Raw genomic sequence first — 21188 nt, forward strand, 5'->3', positions numbered from 1 at the left:
CTTTAGGTGTTGCTGCACTCAACATTGCAACACTTAATTACCTTTAAAAACCTCAGCCAAACTGACCAGCTAAGGGCCTAATACTGCACGGATTTATGCCCACGCGTAGTACCACTCAAATCAATGGGACTATGCATAGGTCTAATGTAGTGGTTCTCAATCTATTTACCATTGTGGATTGCATCCGATACTACCTGTATGGCCCTGAGGATGTCACATGGGCAGCAGCAGTGTGCTGTTTGGGCTGCAAGTGGCCCACAAGCTGCAAGTTGAGAACCACTAGTCTAATGTCATTCACGAGTGCAAATCTTTATAGGAGCAGCCCACAATTGACTGTACAGGGAAAGTGATTATAGATGAAGTGCTGTCAAATGCAGAAAGTTAAAAAAAATGTTTAGCTGTAATCTCTTACAATTAATGTTTTCAAAGAGAAGTGGATGACAGTGGCCCATTCATCATCATTTTTTTCATCTGATGGAACATAATTCATGAATGCAAAAACAGTTTCTTAAAGCTTGGACAGTATGGCTCAAAACAAATAACAAAAATGTGCAAAATGTCCATAAATGGAATATTTCAGTGCAAGTGGACCTATTGTGGTCTCAAAATCAGGTGCATCTATTCCGCTCTTGCAAGGGATGAACTTTATGAATAGAGAGGTCTTTCTTATCTCTAAACAGATGTAATGATTCTAGGATGAAGTCTGCCAGCCATACATATCCTAAAACTCCCTAGAATAGGATGAAAAAGAAGGCAAATTAAAGGACTTTGGAATAAGTCTCACTGGGTATTCCTCTAAGGTTTCATCATCCACCACTGAAGTCAATGGGAGTTTTGACATTGACTTTAATGGAAGCATGAGCAGGTTTGTAATGAGAGAAAAACACTTGTGGTGCATAACAAAAACCAGACCTCTTATGTACCAAAGATCCTTAATCAACCCGTCAGATAGGATCATGAGTAAAAATATGGGTATTTGAACAATTGTGTGAGGATGAAACGAAAGAGCAAATTTTCTTTTTAAAAGTAAATAAATAAATGTTCATAAATGTGCCTTTGTTTTCAGTTTGCTGCTATGACTCTTTCATAAAAGATTTTTCTCTGGGAAAAATACACCATCTGCCTGGTTAGTCTGTTTTCTTGGTATCTTGCCCATTTAAGCCTTTCCAGTTTCTGCTCTATTTCAAGTAAAACACTCATTAGGGACAGGTTTCAGAGTAGCAGCTGTGTTAGTCTCTATTCGCAAAAGAAAAGGAGTACTTGTGGCACCTTAGAGACTAACAAATTTATTTGAGCATAAGCTTTCGTGAGCTACAGCTCACTTCATTGGATGCATTCAGTGGAAAATACAGTGGGGAGATTTATATACACAGAGAACATGAAACAATGGGTGTTACCATACACACTGTAATGAGAGTGATGACTTAAGGTGAGCTATTACCAGCAGGAGAGCGGGGAGGAAGGGCGGGGGGGAACCTTTTGTAGTGATAATCAAGGTGGGCCATTTCCAGCAGTTGACTAGAACGTCTGAGGAATGGTGGGGGGTGGGGAAATAAACAAGGGGAAATAGTTTTACTTTGTGTAATGACCCATCCACTCCCAGTCTCTATTCAAGCCTAATTTAATTGTATCCAGTTTTCAAATTAATTCCAATTCAGCAGTCTCTCATTGGAGTCTGTTTTTGAAGTTTTTTGTTGAAGAATTGCAACTGTTCACCTGTACATCTACCAATATGATATATGCCATCATGTGCCAGCGATGCCCCTCTGCCATGTACATTGGTCAAACTGGACAGTCTCTACGTAAAAGAATAAATGGACACAAATCAGACGTCAAGAATTATAACATTCAAAAACCAGTTGGAGAACACTTCAATCTCTTTGGTCACTCGATTACAGACCAAAAAGTTGTAATACTTCAACAAAAAAACTTCAAAAACAGACTCCAATGAGAGACTGCTGAATTGGAATTAATTTGAAAACTGGATACAATTAACTTAGGCTTGAATAGAGACTGGGAGCGGATGGGTCATTACACAAAGTAAAACTATTTCCCCTTGTTTATTCCCACCTCCCCTCCCCCCACCGTTCCTCAGACGTTCTTGTCAACTGCTGGAAATGGCCCACCTTGATTATCACTACAAAAGGTTCCCCCTCCACCCCGCTGTCCTGCTGGTAATAGCTCACCTTAAGCGATCACTCTCCTTACAGTGTGTATGGTAACACCCATTGTTTCATGTTCTCTATGCACATAAATCTCCCCACTGTATTTTCCACTGAATGCATCCGATGAAGTGAGCTGTAGCTCATGAAAGCTTATGCTCAAATAAATTTGTTAGTCTCTAAGGTGCCACAAGTACTCCTTTTCATTAGGGACAGTCACAGCTGCCATGCAGTATTATTTGAAAAGAAGCATTCTCCTGTCACCTCCTGTGCACTGAGATAATAGAATATCACCTTCGTGACTGATAATGAAATCTCTGTCGTTTAGCTCCTTTCATCTACATCACACTTAAAATTTACAAAAGGTAGGTGCCTAAACCTACCCTAGAAGCTTTTGCAAACTGCAATCATCTGAAGTGGAAAAAGCTGTATTGTGGTCATTAATTGTTTGTGTGTTTTCTGAGTAACATACAGAAGATATGGAGTACTTTTCTACTGGTGGTATTCAAAGCTGTTTAGCTTATTGATGTGGCTACAGTAACTAGAATACACAGAAAGTCACTTATTGCACTTACTTTATTCAGACATTATGGCGTTTTATCACAGTATGGCTATATCTTTTTGCACTCTATTATGCTGCGTACAGAAGTGGGCTGTAGCCCATGAAAGCTTATGCTCTAACAAATTTGTTAGTCTCTAAGGTGCCACAAGTACTCCTGTTCTATTTTCAACTGTGTAATCCTTTACAGGTAAATTGCACTTAGCCTGGGTGTAGTAAGAATTACTGCCTGCTTTGTTGTATTTACATTACAGATTTAAAATCCTTAAAGAACAAAATATTGTAGCTTAAAATAGCTTCCCATGAAGAATTCATTTTCTGATATAGAAATGAGCTGTAGCCCATGAAAGCTTATGCTCTAATAAATTTGTTAGTCTCTAAGGTGCCACAAGTAATCCTGTTTTTTTTGTATTTTTACACTACCTGAGTTGACTATTCAGACATCCTACATTATGCATTGACAGTCATGTGCCAACAATCATTTTCAGTCTCTGGAGGACAGTAAATGGATTAAAAGTAGAACTGTAAAAGAACAAAAAACATCCTACAAATATTCAGTGTTTTTAAAGTTTAATGGTAATGTGGGGAGTGATTAAATGTAATGACATGTACATTACTATAAATATTTTACATTAAAATGAAGAAGATACAAATAAGCTTAGAGGCAAATAATTCCTCTTTCTAAGTCAGGTTTGATTACATTGTTAAGATATGAACATGGTTTAACTGATAAGTCACAGGAATTCTACACCTAGCAAAGACAATTCTCAAGGAAGCTTTAGCCAAGTAAGCTTTGAACAAAAATCTGTGAAGATGACCAAATAGTTGGTGTAGAAGGAGGAATGTCAACTAAAGTCAAGAATGGGATGTTTCAGAAAAGTCACACATGATAGTTCCATGTAAGTGGAAAAAATAGATACATTGGGTTAAATCCTAACTCCCGTGAAGTCAAATAAGGAAGGTTTGTAAGAAGGGGAGAGCTTTGAGCCCTCCATCTTGAATAACTAGCCTAGAGATTTCAGACTCAGAGAATTGTCAAGCCAACATTGTGTGTCAAAATGTGATTTCAGTATGTCCTTGGGGTAGAAGGATTTGCTATGTACAATGCAGGTCCATAAAAAAGAGGTTTAGAGTCCCACATTCCTTGTTTAGACTAGCAAAATTGTGAAGTCCATGCATTAGGAAAGTGGTTTTCTCTTTCCTCACTTGGCTAAGTCTGAATACCAAAGGTATACTCACTGAAAACTCTCTTGTTGCTGTTCTTTCTGGGTGTTGAAACTCTAGGGTCTGACAGAAGCCTGAGAGTGAACAATACCATTGGGAATGTAGGGGTATTCTAGGCTCTTCTACAGGACAGGAGTTCCGAGTCTGTTAAAGGGAGTAGAACTGCCAGTTACCAAATGGGAATGTTTACTTTTTAATCATGTTTACACGATTAAAAAAGATTCATAATGGAGGCCAGTAATGGGAGCATTAATAAATGTGCCAAATATATTTTATATGGGATACACATTCATGTTCAATATAAAAAATGTCTTGCTCCTCCCCACAGATTGACCAAATACAACTAAAACATGTCAGAAATGACTAGATATAGCTAAAATATATTGAAACTGGAATAATAGAAAATTTCCACTTTATTCGTGATGTGAAATTTCAGCGTGACCAAGTTTAGAGTACATTGGACCCACTAGCCATTACTGGAAAAACTCCTATATGTATTATTCCACAGGTTCCCCTCCCTTAAAAATAGTACGCACAAGTTACAGGAAACTAACCGCAGGGCAGGTCTAACTTACTCATCAACTAAGCTAATTTTCACCATCCATGACACCACTAGGAGTGGTGCTGAATGGTCCTAACATAATTTTGTCCAGGGTATTGAGTGAAAAAGCATTTTTTGTAAACATCAGGCAGGCATCAAGCATATATGGTTCTACCTCTTTTTTGGTCCAAATATATTAATACAAATAGTACCTCTGTCTGTTCCTGTTAAAGTCTGTGTAATGGAACCAAAGATACAATCGGTGGAAAGTCCACCTGGATCAGCAGCACAGTGATGCAAGCCAACTTCAATCCTTGCTTTGCCAAAGGAGCTGGGATAGTTAACACAACCTATCAGACATATAGGTCTGGCCTGGAGAGGGCAGAATTGGCAGTTTTGAGATGCACTTATTTAACAAATCTCATAGACAACGTCTCATCTCTTGTGGAGCCCTGGCCAGAACACATGAGTGCCTTCCCCTCACAAAACCCATGAAGGAGGGCTGCCCTCTGTTCTCCACTGGGGTGAATCCTCAGATCAGCTGCCATTGCAGACCCTGTACACCAGTAGGTGCAACTCTGGCCTTACATAGTATTAGAAACCATTGTCTCAAAGAAAGGAATCCTGTAAATATTTACATTGCATGAATGTGTTTATCACTCCTACAAAGGCAATAACAGCATATTAAAATCATTTTATTTGAAAATCTGTGAGGAAAAATAAACAATAGTAAACAGAAGCTCACAGAGACAGTCAACTCAAGAGTATTTGAAATACATGTTTATTATGAAACATGTGTTTGTGGAAATCAGATATGTAAAATATTGCCACCGAGGCTTCAATTTTTGAAACAGAACAGCAGCAGTGTACACATGTGTTAAACTCAGGACAAATTCTGTTTTCACTGATGCTGGCACAAATCCAGAGTAACTCCATTGATTTTAGTAGTATAACTACGAGCAGAATTTTGCATATAGAAGGCAAGGTATGAAACTTAAGTTCAGCAGCTAAAAAGATGTGGGCTGGAAAACTGTGGAAATAGGAGTATGAACAGATATTTGTTTTGCTGGCCTCAGGAAAAATTCACTTAATACTTCTGGGGAGGGCAAAGCTCTGAAAACTTGAACATTTAAATACCTTATGAGAACATTTGAGACATACAAGTATAAACAAATAAGAGAATGTACAAAGTCATAACAGCCTAGAGAAAAAGTAGAGACAAAGAGACAAAAGTGTTATTATTTGTCAGCTATTTTAATTTTGCAAGTCAAAAGGTAATTTTGTCTGGCAATATTAGCCACACAGGTCCTGTTCATGCAAGTACTTACATATGTTTAACTTAATGCATATGACTAGTCCCATTGAAGTCAATGGAACAACTAATAGGCATGATGTTAAGAATAGGCATAAATGCTTGAGGGTCAGGACCATAATAATAGAAAAGGATACATTTTCATAAAGGCTGTGACACAGGAGGGCCAGGGAGCAGTGGGAGAGGGGAAATATATAAGCCCTAGGCTAATTAAGGCATAGTTCCCTGTAGACTAGGGAGGGTGGTGACAGGTTATTTGGAGCACCTGTAGTCAATTTAGGCCCTGTCAGGAACCTAATTTAACATCCCCCACCCACGCACTTTACACAGTCAGAGAGGAGGAGGAAGGAGAGGGGACTGGAGTGTGGAGGTGTGTTTTGAAAAACCAGGGAGACCCTTCCCCATCGTCTAAGGACTGAAGGTACCCCACCCAAGGGGGAAGAGGGGCTGGGGCTCAGAGTGAGGAGCAACCCTAGCCTGCTTCCCTTCTCTACCATCTTCCTGGGCCACTAGTGGGGCCCTTGGTGCCCCAAGAACAGGGGCAAGGGGTAGTATCTTAGTCCCCTGCCAAGAAAAGTGCAGGACCCACCATACTAACATTGGCTATCTTGTCACAAGGTATACAGGAATACATTGTTAATAATGAGTTGTTCATGCAACTCTTAAAACATGCACTATTTGTCGTAATAGCCAAACAAATATACAGTATGTTTTATTGTTACTGTGGCAATATCATCTGCATACTTTTGACATTTTGAAGAAAAAAAATAGGTGAATTAACCAGTGTAGATTTCTCAATGGAACATGCAGACTGTTATTGTTACATAGGCCTGCAATTCCAACGGCACATTTCTTCAGCGTGGGTAAATGATTCTGAATCGCCATCCTACATAAGCAACAACAGTTTTATATAGTAGGTTCTATGCCACCAGGCTGGTTCTTTAGTCTTAAAGTACTTCCGATCAGCACTCCAAGCCCTGCTCTGCTGAACATGGTTCAGAGGCACAGGAATGGACATGACAGCACAGAAAGGGAAAGTGCTGTGTTCCTCCCTTTCTTAAGAGGTATTAGAAAAAAGTGGAATAAGGACTTGTGCCCAGCAGGTTCTAGTGCACAAAAAAAGCTGGATCCTAAAGTAACACTACTGCAAGAACCTGGATCTGATTCCTGTTAGATCCAGCCCAATTTAGGCCACAAACTCAGAAATGGTACCATCAAAATAGAAAACAAGTGGGCTGTTTTTACTATTCCACAAAAAACAAACCAAAACCAAACACAATCTGTACTCTAACACATCCTAATACAAGAAAGCTGCAGAAGAAAACTGTCTGGATTCCAGGATCCTGTTATATCTGGTTAAGGTTTGGCTGCCCAGTTTTACAGGGTGCATTTGCAGCTTTTCTTAGTTCACTAGATTAATCTGGATCCCAGTGTATGCTGGTGCAACAGTGCTGACAAAAGCACACATCTGGCAAGTTAATCCAAGAGGACCCAAGCCCTAGAACGGTTTTTTAGAGGTGCTGTTGTTGCACTGGTGTGAATCAGAGCCACACTGGTGAGATTCAAAAGGTCTAACTCCCTATGTTCTTTATTTAGGCAGTAAAACTTGGGGGTTTGGGAGCAAAATGGTCAGGATGTGCCAGGGGCAGAATTTGGGGTGCAGTAGACTCATAGAATATTAGGGTTGGAAGGGACCTCAGCAGGACCTGCTCCAAGCAGGACCAATCCCCAATTTTTGCCCCAGATCCCTAAATGACCCCCTCAAGGATTGAGCTTGCAACCCTGGGTTTAGCAGGCCAATGCTCAAACCACTGAGCTGTCCGTCCCCCTTAAGGGCTAGGTGTGTCCTCTAGTTTGACGTTGCAGCCCGGGGGCCAAAAATCATTATGCTTCAGGTAGCTCCAGCTCTCGGTTTTCCCCCACGCGCGGTCCCTGTAAGGCTCCAGGTGAATCCAGCTTTTACCTTGCTCCCTGACTCAGAGCCGGCAGGAACCACAGGGGCGCGCCCTCGTGCGCGCGCTCAGCCTGCCCCCAGCCCCGCGGATGGCCCGGGCGCGCATGCGCACTGCGAAGGGAGCCGCTCGCCTGTCTCCCTGCCTTCCCCGCCCAGGCTGGCCCGTGCCCGTTCCGAAGCTGCGCTCGGGCGGGCGGGGTGAGTCTCCGCGGGAGCCGCTCCCCTCCCGGGCGCAAGGGGATGAGGTAGCCGCGCCGTGGCCCTGCCGCGCTGCCCTGAATCCAGCCCCCGCCCAGCCGGGTATTGTTCGCAGCCGCCGCCGCCGCCGGGGAAGTTCGCTCGTCCCAGTCCCGGCTCCGCTCCCCGTTCCGGGGGGGGGCGGGGGGTCTCTGCCCCTCGCTCGCCTCCTGCCCGGCGTGCGGAGGGGGCGAGGCTCACCATGATGGCGGCCGAGGCTGGAGGCGAGGAGGGCGGCTCGGCGAGCGCCGCCGGGGAGCCGGGGCACTGCCCTACCCTATGCCGGGCCAAGGGGCCGCAGGGCTCCGGCGCGGGTAGCCTGGGCGCCGGTCCCCCTTTGTGCCCGGCGCTGGGACTCCTGGCCCTGGGCTCGGGGCCTGCTCCTCCGGCGGCGGGAGGCGGCGCGGTGGCCGCCGGGCTGGAGCAGGAGGTGCCCAGGGGGGCGCTTGCCCCGCAGGAACCCGGCCCCGCAGGAGGGCCGGCCGCTGAGGGCTTCCCGCCGCTGCCGCCCCCGCCCCTGCCGCTGGTAGGGGGGCTGGGCACCGTGGATGAAGGAGACTCGCTGGACGGGCCGGAGTACGAAGAGGAGGAGGTGGCCATCCCGCTCACCGCGCCCCCGACTAACCAGTGAGTAACTGCCCCCTCCGCTCCTGGCCGCCCCGCTTGCTGCCCCTCCGAGGGGGACGGGAGCCGGCTCTGCGGCGACTCAACCCCCCGCCCTTCCCAGTGGAAAGTGTGTGTCAAACTCCGGCCAGGCCCTGCAAGTTTTGCACCCGCCCCCGGGATCCTGTTTAAATAGGCTCAGTCAGTTGCTCGCATGGAAAGGGCTGAAGTATTGGCACTGAGGGCTGCTGGAATCGGTGTTTCCAGATGGGGTGGATCCTCAGCCTGGACAGCGGCTCACTTGTATGGACGCCCATAAGAACGGCCATACTGGGTCAGACTAATGGTCTATCTAGCCCAGTGTCCTGTCTTCTGACAAAAGCCAATGCCAGGTGGTTCAGAGGGAGTGAACGGAACAGGTCACTTGTGGTGATCCATCCCCTGTCGTCCAGTCCTAGCATCTGACAGTCTAAGGTTTAGAGACACCCAGAGCATTGGAAAGTCTGAAACGCTCCTGTGCTCCCCAAGTAGAGTTGGATGCCAGCCTGTGTCTTGTCTGTCACCCCCCCTGCTAAGTTACATATTACTGCTCATACTGTGTTTATGTATACGTTTTGAGGGTAAGTTGTGTGCCTTGCTGTTTCCATTTTGTTCAAGTAGCCTAGAACCATAAGGGTATGAAATCTGTGGGTTTTAGAGTCTCATGTTTAAAATGAACAAAGAAATCCTCCAGGAGGCTAGAAAAAACAGTATGGCAAACACTCAACTAGATATTTGATTTAGTCTTCTGGGTTTTCAGTATTAATTGCAGTACTGTGAATCTTCACAAATGGTAAATAGTGCCACAAAAGGAATGTAAAGCTCAGATCGTTATTAAGCTAGCCCTTAGGAAGCTTTGTCAATTTTTGGGAGCACGTTATCCATTTTCAGACTCTTTCAAAATGTAGTAGTAAGTAGTCATTGTGAGAATATAGATATATACAGTGTAACCATTTTATGATTTTTTGGTAAGAAAATTAAGCAATCCTTAGTCTTTCTGAAATATAAGAAAACCTTTCATATGCATGCTGCATGGAACTCCACACAAAAATTTATAGATTGTACCTTTTTAAAGTTGATATAATTAAATGTCTTAGCATTTTAAAGTATTGGTATTTATTTTTCATAAACAATAAATTTAATAGCATGACTTTCAGCTGACTTTAAAGGCTTTTGTGTTTAATTGGATTGTTTGAAAAGTAATGGGAATTGAGTAACATCAATAGTCGGTGTTTACAGTAAGATTTCACTGTGCTTGTCTTTCCATTAGCTCAAAAAGAATTCCTGTAGTGTTGATAGTATTAAGGGAAATCTTACACCTGTTATCCAGGAAAATTGTTGTGTTTTATATGTATTATGTTATCTGATTCTTGAATGCATATCATTAGTGAGCAGCGTTTGTGTGTACAATTAGTGATGACTCTAAATGCAAGAAATCGGGAGGTACTAATAACCCACTTGTAAGGTGTCTAAATGTTTACATAAAGCAATTTCAAGGTTTATATTAGGACAGACAATTACACTGAAGTGTGTCTATTCTCCCAGAAACAAAATTGTTTTACATGTTTTAGGTTGGTATTTAGGAATCAAGCATTAACTAAGTTAAGGTGAATTTTTATATTTTGGATAAATTAGAGCTGTAAGGTGTAAAAGTAGTAATCAATTTACAATGAAAAATATTCAGATTATTGCTGGTAATGTTTATCCAAGAGTGTGCTAATGTAGTCTTGACAGTTTGTCATATGAAAGTGTTCTGTTCATTTGCACTTTCTACAACATTTATCATTCTTGAGTTTAACTTAAAATTCTTCTTGCCTTCTTCTGTGCATGTGAATTTAGGGCTTTCAGAAGCTTCCTCTATTTCCTACTTCCCCACAGGCATTTACCCATTTCACTGCTGAAAAGATGCAAAAGCTACCTCTTGTTTTGTGTGTATAAAGATAAAATGAAATTTGCATAGCTATAAAATATACCTTATCCTAGCCTTCTGTACTTCTGGCTGACACTAAATGAGTTTTTAAATAAAGTAAATAAAATAGACTCTCATATACTTCTGTGAAGGTTCTTGTTTAGTACCAGTACAGGAGAAAAAAATCTTTTGCATTCTGTAATGTCTCAGATATCAGAGACAGTTAAAGATCCCCGTGAATTCTAGTTTCTTTTTCCAGGGTTCAGGACGATAATGGCATAAGGCGTAGCCATTGTACAAGAATGAGGGTATAGAGTTTAATATAAAACATGTTTTTTAACCTTATCAGTCTTTCCAATGATTTATTTATTGATTGATTGTAACAGTTCCTGAAGATCAGGGCCTCATTATTCTAAGAACTGTAAAAACACATAGTAAGAGACAGTCCTGGCCACAAAGAGATTTTTAAAAAAATCTAAATTGAACAGACAAAGGGTGAAAAGGGAAATGAAGGCACAGAGAGGTGAAATGACTTGTCCAATCAGGGTCACACAGTAAGTTACTGGTAGATGGAGAACCCAGACTTCTGACTCCCAGTTCATTGCCCTGTCTGCTAGACAATACTGCCTCTCTTCGGCTGTAAACATATTTCTCAAATGGCAGTATAGGCAGATATCTTGAAAGTGCCTATTGTTTTTGGAATGATTGTGTTAGGGGATTGGGTGGCTATTTAGAGCTATGAATAATCACTAATCTAAAATAAATTTCATTGTGACTGCCAACACTTTATTAAATGTAACCAATTTCTACAATTCTGTCGCAGCACACGATAAATTTGCCGGCATGACAGCAAGGTACTAATTCTAACGTGCTCTCTAGTCTACAGCAAAGCAGTAACTTTATAGATGTATCCTTTTCAAAGACTAAGAAGGCTGCAATCTTGCAAACACTTATGTATGTACTGAACTTTACTTGCATTAGTAAGTGGGACTACTCACATGATTAAAGTTAAGCATATGCATAAGACTGTGCTGGATCATGGCTCAATTATATAGGTGGGTGTTTTCCTTTTAATGTACTCCTCAAATATTGTAAAATCTCATCTTTATATTCCTTATAAGCATGAAATTAGACCACCAATTGGAAATTTAGTTAATTTCAGAAGTTGTTTCAGGGAACTAACTACACCTGCCTCTGTCTACTTGTTTGGTTTTATTTTTACTTTAGAATTCCTTTTCTGTATTTTAATTTTTTTTCTCCTCTTGATGTGAAAGACCCAGAAAAATGGGCAATTATGTGATTGTACAGGAAAAAACAGTGACACAGAATTTACACAAAGTAAACAGACTGAGGAAAACTTACCCATTTCCAATCTTTGTTATAGTAATTTTAGGTGTGGAAGTTGACAGTACTTTGTATCCTTTTAGTTTTATCCCCTTCCCAGCACCATCACTACCCATTTTTATAGAGTGCAAACAAAAGTGCCTTTGTATTGCTGATAACAATCAATAAATTATATGACTTGACCACTTATGAGGCTAGGATTTAATATGTGCTCCTAAGGGCTGTTTCTTCTTTAGCAGTATATTGTAAGACTCTGAGTAAATAATGTCTTCAATATTAATTGATCTCTCAAAGTGTAGCTTATAAGAAACAAAATAAGGATTAACATTCTACATCAGTTTGAAACAATAAAACAGGTCTAATAAGAGGTCTAAATTACAGGTTTAATTACTGTTCCTTTAGACCTAAGTTAAACGTTAACCGCTTAAAACATGATCACAATTTAAATTTTAAAAGCAAAGTTATTCTAATATTCCACTAGTTTAAAGACACTGCAAACTCCATCCTTTCCCACTTCCCACTAGTTAATTCATCCATTTTATAGGGGGAGCATGTTGTGGTTTGTTCATGTTCAGTAAATGTAACCTTTTCATTCTTTTAATAATAAAATATTTTACATATGTATCAAAGGTCGGGGGTGTTTCTTGTTACTACTAGTGATGGTCTTGGTGATGGTTACTCTTGGGTCTGGAGTAGGAGGCAGTATATTTTATGTAACAATAGCCATTAGTAGTGGCTTCTGCACTTCTACAAGCATCCTGGTTGAGGGCTGAATTAAATGGGTGGAGTTAGCAACCTGGTATCCAAGCATTACTGGAAAAGATGCGACAGACCTTGTTTGGGGAACTGCTGATATACAACCTTCTTTGCTAGCCTTGAAGGTTATTGAACCTTACAGCGATTCTACTTTGAATAATATCTTTCTATGCAACCATTGTTTGGCTTCATATATTTATAATTTCCAGATAACTTTTTCTCATGTTACCAGTATAAAGATACATCTTCCAACTCCTAGTCAGGAAAACTAAACCTGGAATCTAAAAGTCAATTCTGTTCTTCCTCGTTTGTATATTGTCACCAGTAATAAAGCTGGTGCACTAAAAATTGCAGTGTGGACACTGCAGCTCTGGTGGAGACTCAGGCTCTCCACCCAAGCTCAGTCCAAGGGAGTCAGGTGGGCTTGAAATCCTGAGCTGCCATCCCAGCTGCAACATCCACATTGCTATTTTTAGTGTGCTAGCTTGAGCCCAGTTAGCACAAGTCTGTCTATCTGCGCTCAGAACCTCGCTCCCAGCAGCAGTGTAGACATACAGGTCTTTATAAGTGTACAAGTCACGTGGAAACTAATGCAAAGGAAGATAGGGGTAAGGCAGTGAAGCATGAAGCTCTGCACTTCTTACTAGGATGCCTTAAATGTACTCTTCTGAGAGAAGGTGTGTTGCTCTTGGTTAGCTAGCACCTAATAAAGTTGGAGCTTCCTCTACCCAGTACCAGCTGTTGGGGAAAAAGGGGGAACATTTCTCTTTCTTACCTCTACTTTCCTGGACATTGGGAAAAGAGGGAGGGGAAGAGAAGGATTTTCTATTTTATTTTTACCCCCAAATTCCCTTCCTCCAAAAAGCTGAGACCTTGTCTGTGCTACAGGTTACTTTGATATAACTTACATTGCTCGGGGTGTGAGTAATTCACAGCCCTGAGCGACATAAATTATTCCATCCTAAGCGCCGGTGTAAACAGTACTGTGTCAGGGAAGCTTCTCCCGCCAACAAGCTACTGCCTCTCATGCATCTCCACCACAAGTGCTAAAGTGGTTCAGCGAAATTGGTGCTGCTGTAAGTGCTGTAGTGTAAATGTAGCCTGAGTGAAATTCCTAAGAAATTGGGTCAATTTCATGTCTTCATAAACTCTTTGAACAGCAAGCGTGAAACTGACCTGAGTGTTGTATCTTTCCCTGTTCTGCTGCAGAACTGGCAATAGCAAATACATACTCTGTTTTTTATTGCTGGGTAATGGGGGTGAGATGAGTGAAAAAAGGAGTGCTTTCCTCACTTCCCTGGCCCTGTTGAAGCTGCTTCTAGAGTTGCTGCCTCCACCTCCTCCCGTCCCCCATCTCCCTTGAAAAGAAGCATTTCTAAAAGTTTTGAAGGAATGCTGTCTAGTCTGTTGTTTCTGTAGCAGTTCTGTTTAATTTACAAGAATTTGGTCAGTTTTACACTGGTATAGCAGTCATTCTTCTAAGTTTTACAGTGTTGATTTGGTTACAGTAGCAGAAGTTTCAGTATTTCCCAAAGAAATTTTCACTTTTATATGGTACATTTTTTGAATAGCGATTATCAGAAGATGCTTGTGTTGAATTTGAAGAGAGAGGCAGCAGCTTCATAGAGTAAAATTGCTTGTCATAAAATCATGTTCAAAACATATCCCAAGCTGATATATCTTTACTGATATTTTTTGTTACCTGTTGAGACAAAATATTAAATAATAAAAGATGGTGAAGAAAACAGCTAAAACATGAGAATGTAGTGTGTGGGAGAATATTAAACAAAAAAAAAGTGTAAGTGTAAGTGAAACAGTATTATATCTGATGTTAGTGTGAAGTGTAGGTTTTATCAAATGAGTGTAATAAGTAACATCTACAAAATTCTATAGAACTTCCGTCTGTTTCAGCAGCAAGGGTGAGAAAAAAATACTGCACCGGAGAGAGAATGTGCGTGCAGTTCTACAATAGAAGAATTCCTGGCGTCCATACGTTTAAAAATTCTAGGACATAAAATCACCTTCTTGGTGATTGAAATTTATGTATGCCGGAGAATTCAATGCAAGTCCCAGGAAATAGTCTTAATGTCATACATTGGTTTTTCTGTATAGCAATAGAAATAAAAAGAAACAATAAATGATATGATTTGTCTCTTTTTAGTGTGTGAAGTTTCTTTTTCCTCTCTTTAGGAAATTAATGTGGTAGACAGATAATATCTACAAATAAAGTTCTTCTTAGTGTATTTTGTCTTATCAAAACCTGATCCTGCAGTATAATGGAAAGAGAAGAAAACTTATTTGTAAAATTGTACATCTATGTGCTCAAGATTTTTAAGATTACATGTGTGTGAAGAACATGCTTCTGTATAGAAATTTAGTTATTCATAATTTTCTAAAATTGTCAATCTGGGTAGTTTTTTGGCCAGATTAACTGGGGCAGCATGAATACGGCCAGGTTTAATGATTTATAACTAATTACAAAGTAGAATGTTTGTGAAGATATTCTTTAAAATCATAGAAGATTAGGGTTGGAAGAGAGAGACCGCAGGAGGTCTTAGAATCCAACCCCCTGCTCAAAGTAGGACCAACACCAACTAATTCATCCCAGCCAGGGCTTTGTCAAGCTGGGCCTTAAAAACCTCTATGGATGGAGATTCCACCACCTCCCTAGGTAACTCATTCCAGTGCTTCACCACCCTCCTAGTGAAATAGCATTTCCTAATATCCAACCTAGACCTCCCCCACTGCAACTTGGGACCATTGCGCCTTGTTCTGTCATCTGCCACCACTGAGAACAGCCGAACTCCATCCTCTTTGGAACCCCCCTTCAGGTAGTTGAAGGCTGCTATCAAATCCACCCCCCCCCCCCAACTCTTCTGCAGACTAAACAAGCCCAGTTCCTTCAGCCTCTCCTTGTAAGTCATGTGCCCAGCCCCCTGATCGTTTTCATTGCCCTCCGCTGGTCTTTCTCCAATTTGTTCACATCCTTTCCGTAGTGAGGGGCCCAAAACTGGACACAATACTCCAGATGTGGCATCACCAGTGCTGAATAGAGGGGAATAATCACTTCCCTTGATCTGCTGGCAGTGCTCCTACTAATGCAGCCCAATATGCCATTAGTCTTCTTGGCAACAAGGGCACACTGCTGACTCATATCCAGCTTCTCATCCACTGTAATCCCCAGGTCCTTTTCTGCAAAGCTGCTGCTTAGGCAGTCGGTCCCCAGCCTATAGTGGTGCCTGGGATTCTTCCGTCCTAAGTGCAGGGCTCTGCACTTGTCCTTGTTGAACCTCATCAGATTTCTTTTGGCCCAATCTTCTAATTTGTCTAGGTCACTCTGGACCCTATCCCTATCCTCCAGCATATCTACCTCTCCCTCCAGCTTAGTGTCATCTAGGAACTTGCTGAGGGTGCAGTCCATCCCATCATCCAGATCATTAATAAAGATGTTCAACATAATCGGCCCCAAGACCGACGCCTGGGGTACTGCGCTTGATACCGGCTGCCAACTAGACATCAGGCCGTTGATCACTACCCACCCCTTGAGGTCGACAATCTAGCCAGCTTTCTATCCACCTTATAGACCATTCATCCAATCCAAACTTTAACTTGCTGGCAAGAATACTGTGGGACACTGCATCAAAAGCTTTGCTAAAGTCAAGATATATCACGTCCACTGCTTTCCACAGAGCCATTTAGTTCTCGTTTTCTTTACTACAACAGAAATGTGGTCTTAATATATTCTTCATGTTCAAGACTATCTTGTCCAGCTGTTTAAAAAAAAAAAAAAAAAGTGAAGGAAAGATAGGAAGTTAAATAATATGTAAAACTACAATTTTTTTTAAAGGATGAGGTACAAAATGTAAAAATGGAAGCTTCAAATCTAAAAACAAAAATAGAGCAGCATTTGAGGATGGGAAAAGTTCAAAGAACAATGTGCAGGTTTTTGGTTAAGGAACAAACATTTATTTAACACCAGAAGAGTGTCACTTGATCTAAACAGTAAATAGAGAATTTAATTATGTGCTCTGTAGTTCTTTTTAAATACATATTTGTGAAGATCGATCATATATAACGCATAAGTCACAGCTGAATAAATTTGCCAGAGAATGGAATCTGTTGGCTATAGGTGAGAAGTCAATGTATCATACCTTTTCTCTTTACCTCGCTTCCTCCCAATGAAAAAAGGACACATTTTTCCACCAGGTACTCTTTCTTGGACCGATTAGTTAGTAATTGGCTATATGCTCCAAAGCATGAGCATTTGTCTCAATTTTTATACAATCTCATGTGTTCTATATACATTTTTAATCCCTTCCATTGTAGGATATTTAGAAAAACAACTCTACAGAAAGGTACATTCCTAAAGGATAACTTCAATTGCTGCTTCAAATTTGGGAAGTTTCTTAGGGCTTGTCTAAACTTGCAAGTTTTATCACCAGAAACTGGCTTTTGGCAACAAAACAGCGATAGTGTACACACTTCAAGGTCACTTTTTTGGAAAAAAAACCCCTAGTTTTGGCGACAAAAAACATACACCCCTGCAAGAGACTTGTCTTTTCCCCTCCCTTTATTGTTGACAAACAGCCAGTGTAGACACCACAGCTTTTTAAAAAATTTTTATTGGCCTCCAGAAAGTATCCCACAATTCCCCTGCTGCCACTCTGGTCAGTAGTTAGAACTCCACTGCCCTGCAGCCAACCCGACCCTCCCCGTTGAAAGCCCTGGGACTTCTAAATCTCATTTCCTGTTTACTGGCTTCCCAGAGGAGCTTCCCACGTGAGCATGGCTGGCTATTCCCCAAACATGCTCCCGCTTGGACCACCTCTGAGTTGTTGGATCTGATCAGTATATGGGGAAAGGAGTCTGTTCAGTCACAGCTGCGAGTGACCCGTAGGAATCGGGACACATATGGGCAGATTTCTCGAGGCTTGTGTGAAAAGGGCTCCGATTGGGACACGCAGCAGTGCAGAACGAAGATAAAGGAGCTGAGGTAGGCGTACCATAAGGTGCGAGGTGAATCCTCACTTCAGTGGTGCACCTAAGACGTGCTGTTTCTATAAGGAGCTGAATGCTATCCTCGGTGGTGACCCCACCTCCATCGCTGATTGCCCCATGGATACTTTGCAGGCTGATGAAAGTGGGGGTAACCCTGAGGCTGAAATTGTGGATGAAGAAGTCAAACTAGAAGAGGCTGTGGTGCTCCCAGCAGGGTCGCCTGGTGGGGCATGCAGCCAGGAACTTTTCTCAACTCCAGAAGTGCTCAGCAGGAAGCAGTTAAGACTCCAGGTAAGTTGCTGTGGCTTCTGTAGGGAAGCAAAAAGTGGAAGGCAGGTAGCATGTAGCTAATCTGCATGGCCAAGCAGGATGTCGATGGACATCGAGACCTGCAGGGAATCCTCCAGAGAGAGGCTCTGGAAAGTTTCTAAGAGGTACTTGTTAATCCTCAGCCGCAGATTCCAAGGGGTTGTAGACTTGTTAGGTCCACCATTGTAGGAAACTGTACCATGCCATTTAGCAATCACTGGAGCTGGGATCAAAGCGGCAAATAGCTAAACTGCATATAGACTGGGGTGAAAGCCGCAAGCATTCAGAAGCTGAACCCTGGTTTCCCTAGTCACCCTCATCAGTGAGATGTCAGTTAGCAGGTTGGCTGCCTGTGAAAAATTGTGGGATAATTTTATAATTAATTCCCTGCAGAGTTCCCCTGCAATCTGAGACCTTTTTGTCCATACGCACAACCACCTTCCCCCCACTCCCAAAACTCACCATTATTGGGGTGCTCGCGGAGCTGTGTGCCTGCCTAGGGTCTCAGAAAGTGATTTCTACTAGCAAAATACCCTTTTTACTAAAATGTTTCAATCATTTGTTGGAATGTAACAATCCCTCTTCTTTTCAGCACAGACCTTGAACACATCACGCACCCCTGCGGACTGGCTCTGACAGATAAGAAAAAATCCTAGGCGTGGCAAAGAGGAGATGTTCCGCGAGGTGCTGCAGCGCGATGAGAGACAGACCAGGACACGGAAAGAGTGCTGGAAAGCTGAAAGGCAGGAGAGAAAAGAGAGTGCTGCTTTTGCTAGGCAAACAACAGAGTGGATTATAAAAGTTATGGAGGATCGGACAGAGATGCTCAAGTCTGCAGACTGATACAGCTGCAGACTAAGCAGATATGAGTTCGAGCGCTTCTGCAGGAGATGCACAGTTCTTTCCCAACCCCACCCCCCCTCTGTGTCCACACATTCCTTTTCACTCTACAACACTCCTGAGTTTCCCCATCACTCCACCCCCTCTCGCAATGATAGCTGGAGCTACGCACAGTTGTGAGGTTTTACCCCTTTTAACAATAAATAAAGGCTAAGGTATTTAATGCTACAGCGTTTTTATTCTGCGTTCTACAAAAGCGTATAGCAATCAATTCACTCTCGGGTACAGGCTTTGAAAGCATTGTGTTGCACGGATCTTGGGCCCCAAAATTGTACATAGATGTAACAGGGAAGCAACTCCCAAGCAATGAGTGTTACTGCCACTCATTGTCAAAGTGGTTCCTCAAAACCTCTCTGATGTTAATATCAGCCCTCTGGGCTCCTCTGACAGCCCTAGCATCTGGCTGTTCAAACTGTGCAGCCAAGTGCTCTGCCTCAGTACTCTACACCTGAGCAAACATTTCAGTCTTAGATTCACACAGATTATGCAGAGTGCAGCACGTGGCTGTGACCACGGGAATATTATCCTCGATAAGGTCTAGCCTGCCATTAAGACACCTCCAGCGAGCTTTCAGACGGCCAAAGGCACATTTGACTACCATGCAGCACCTGCTCAGCCTGTTGTTAAAACGCTCCTTGCTGACGTCCAGGTGCCCTGTGTAAGGTTTCATGAGCCAGGGCCGTAAGGGGTAAGCTGGGTATCCCAGGATTACTCTGGGCATTTCCACATCCCCTACTGTGAAAATGTGATCTGGAAAGAAAGTCCCCACCTGCAGCTTTCTGTACAGAGCACTGTTCCTGAAGATGCGTGTGTCATGCGCCTTTCCAGACCAGGCTGCAATGATGTCCGTGAAACGCCCCCGGTGATCCACAAGCGCCTACAACACCATGGAGAAGTATCACTTCCTATTGATGTATTCAGAGGCAAGGTGGTCTGGCGCTAAAATTGGAATGCATGTGCCATCAATGGCACCACCACAGTTAGGGAAACCCATCTCTGCAAAGCCATCCACTATGTCATGCACATTTCCCAGAGTCACAGTCCTATGCAGCAGGATGCGATTTATTACTCTGCATACTTGGAGTAATACAGCTTCAACAGTGGACTTCCCACTCCAAATTGATTTGTGACTGACCGGTAGCAGTCTGGATTTGCCAGCTTCCACACAGTGATTGCGACACGCTTCTCTACTGGAAGGGTATCTCTCAATCTGGTGTCTTTGCGCCACAGATCGGGGGCCAGCTCAGCACATAGCTCCATGAAGGTTGCTTTACGCATCCTAAAGTTCTGTACCCACTGGTCGTCGTCCCACAACTGTATGACAATGTGATCCCACCAATGAGTGCTTTTTTTCCCTAGCCCGAAAGTGATGCTCTACCGTATGCAGTTGCTTTGTGAATGCACAAAGCACTGATAAGTTGCTGCCGTCCATATCACACTCAGGTGCCTGTGATTCATCCTCTGCTAACTTTGCGAGTAATTTTGCTGCCATGCGCGATGTCCTCACGACAGCTAACAGTGCATAGGAGAGAGCATGCGGGATCCATCCTCTCTCACTGCAGATGCTGGTGCGCACTACAAAAGAATGACAGTTGGAAAAACAGCGCGAAAGAAAGCCAGAGACCTTTGGAGGGGTGGGACACAAAGTGGTGCAAGACGGTACATTTTGTACATCCCAGCATTCCATTTCCGCATTCCCATTTCCGCCGCACTCCATTTCCGCATTCCCACAATGCCTAGCGACAGATGGTGTCACCGGGCACTGTGGGATATATACCCACGGTACATTGCTCTTGCTGTCGACAAAGGTGCCCCGAATGTGGACACGATCTGTTGACAAAGGGAGCAAATGTAGACACGCTTTGGCGAATTTGCTTTTGTCGATTTTTCTTTGTTGACATTAGTTTCATCGACAAAACTTGCCGGTGTAGACAAGCCCTTAAACTCTTGTAGTGTACTTTCCCCCCCTTTGGGTATGGTTACACTTCCTGTAGAAAATGAATCCAGCCATAAGTCCATCAGTGGCTAAGAAGTCAAATTCCTTTCATGAGATTCCAAGGAAGGGCTTAGAGTTGTTACTCTTATCTTACCTTTTGCTCCTTGGTAGTTTCAGCAGCTTTTTTGAGACCTGGTCTACATACAGTTAGGGATATGTGTGGGTTGGGTTGGGTTTGTTTTGTTTTTGTAATCTACAGTAGAATCTCAGAGTTACAAACACTAGAGTTATGAACTAACTGGTCAACCACACACCTCATTTGGAACTGGAAATATGCAATCAGGTAGCAGCAGAGACCCTCTTCCCCCCCCCCCCCCCCCCCCCCCCCAAAAAAAAAAGAAAAAG

General features: G+C 42.6%; 1 protein-coding gene across 2 annotated transcripts in view; it reads left to right on the forward strand.

Moving 5' to 3' along the window:
• Positions 1-7873: 7873 nt before the first annotated feature.
• Positions 7874-21188, forward strand: part of RASA1 (RAS p21 protein activator 1) — a 118741-nt gene continuing 105426 nt past the window's right edge. Inside the window, exon 1 of one of the 2 annotated variants that reach the window (XR_005226002.2) lies at positions 7874-8616. Coding sequence is in view for 1 of the 2 variants with exons in the window: in XM_007054059.4 (XP_007054121.2) it covers positions 8192-8616 (425 nt within the window). In the remaining variant the exon portion in view is untranslated. The remainder of the gene's footprint in view (positions 8617-21188) is intronic. The other variant, XM_007054059.4, reaches the window with a different exon arrangement.

Source organism: Chelonia mydas, chromosome 5, assembly GCF_015237465.2.
Source record: "Chelonia mydas isolate rCheMyd1 chromosome 5, rCheMyd1.pri.v2, whole genome shotgun sequence".
NCBI classification, from domain to species: Eukaryota; Metazoa; Chordata; order Testudines; family Cheloniidae; genus Chelonia; species Chelonia mydas.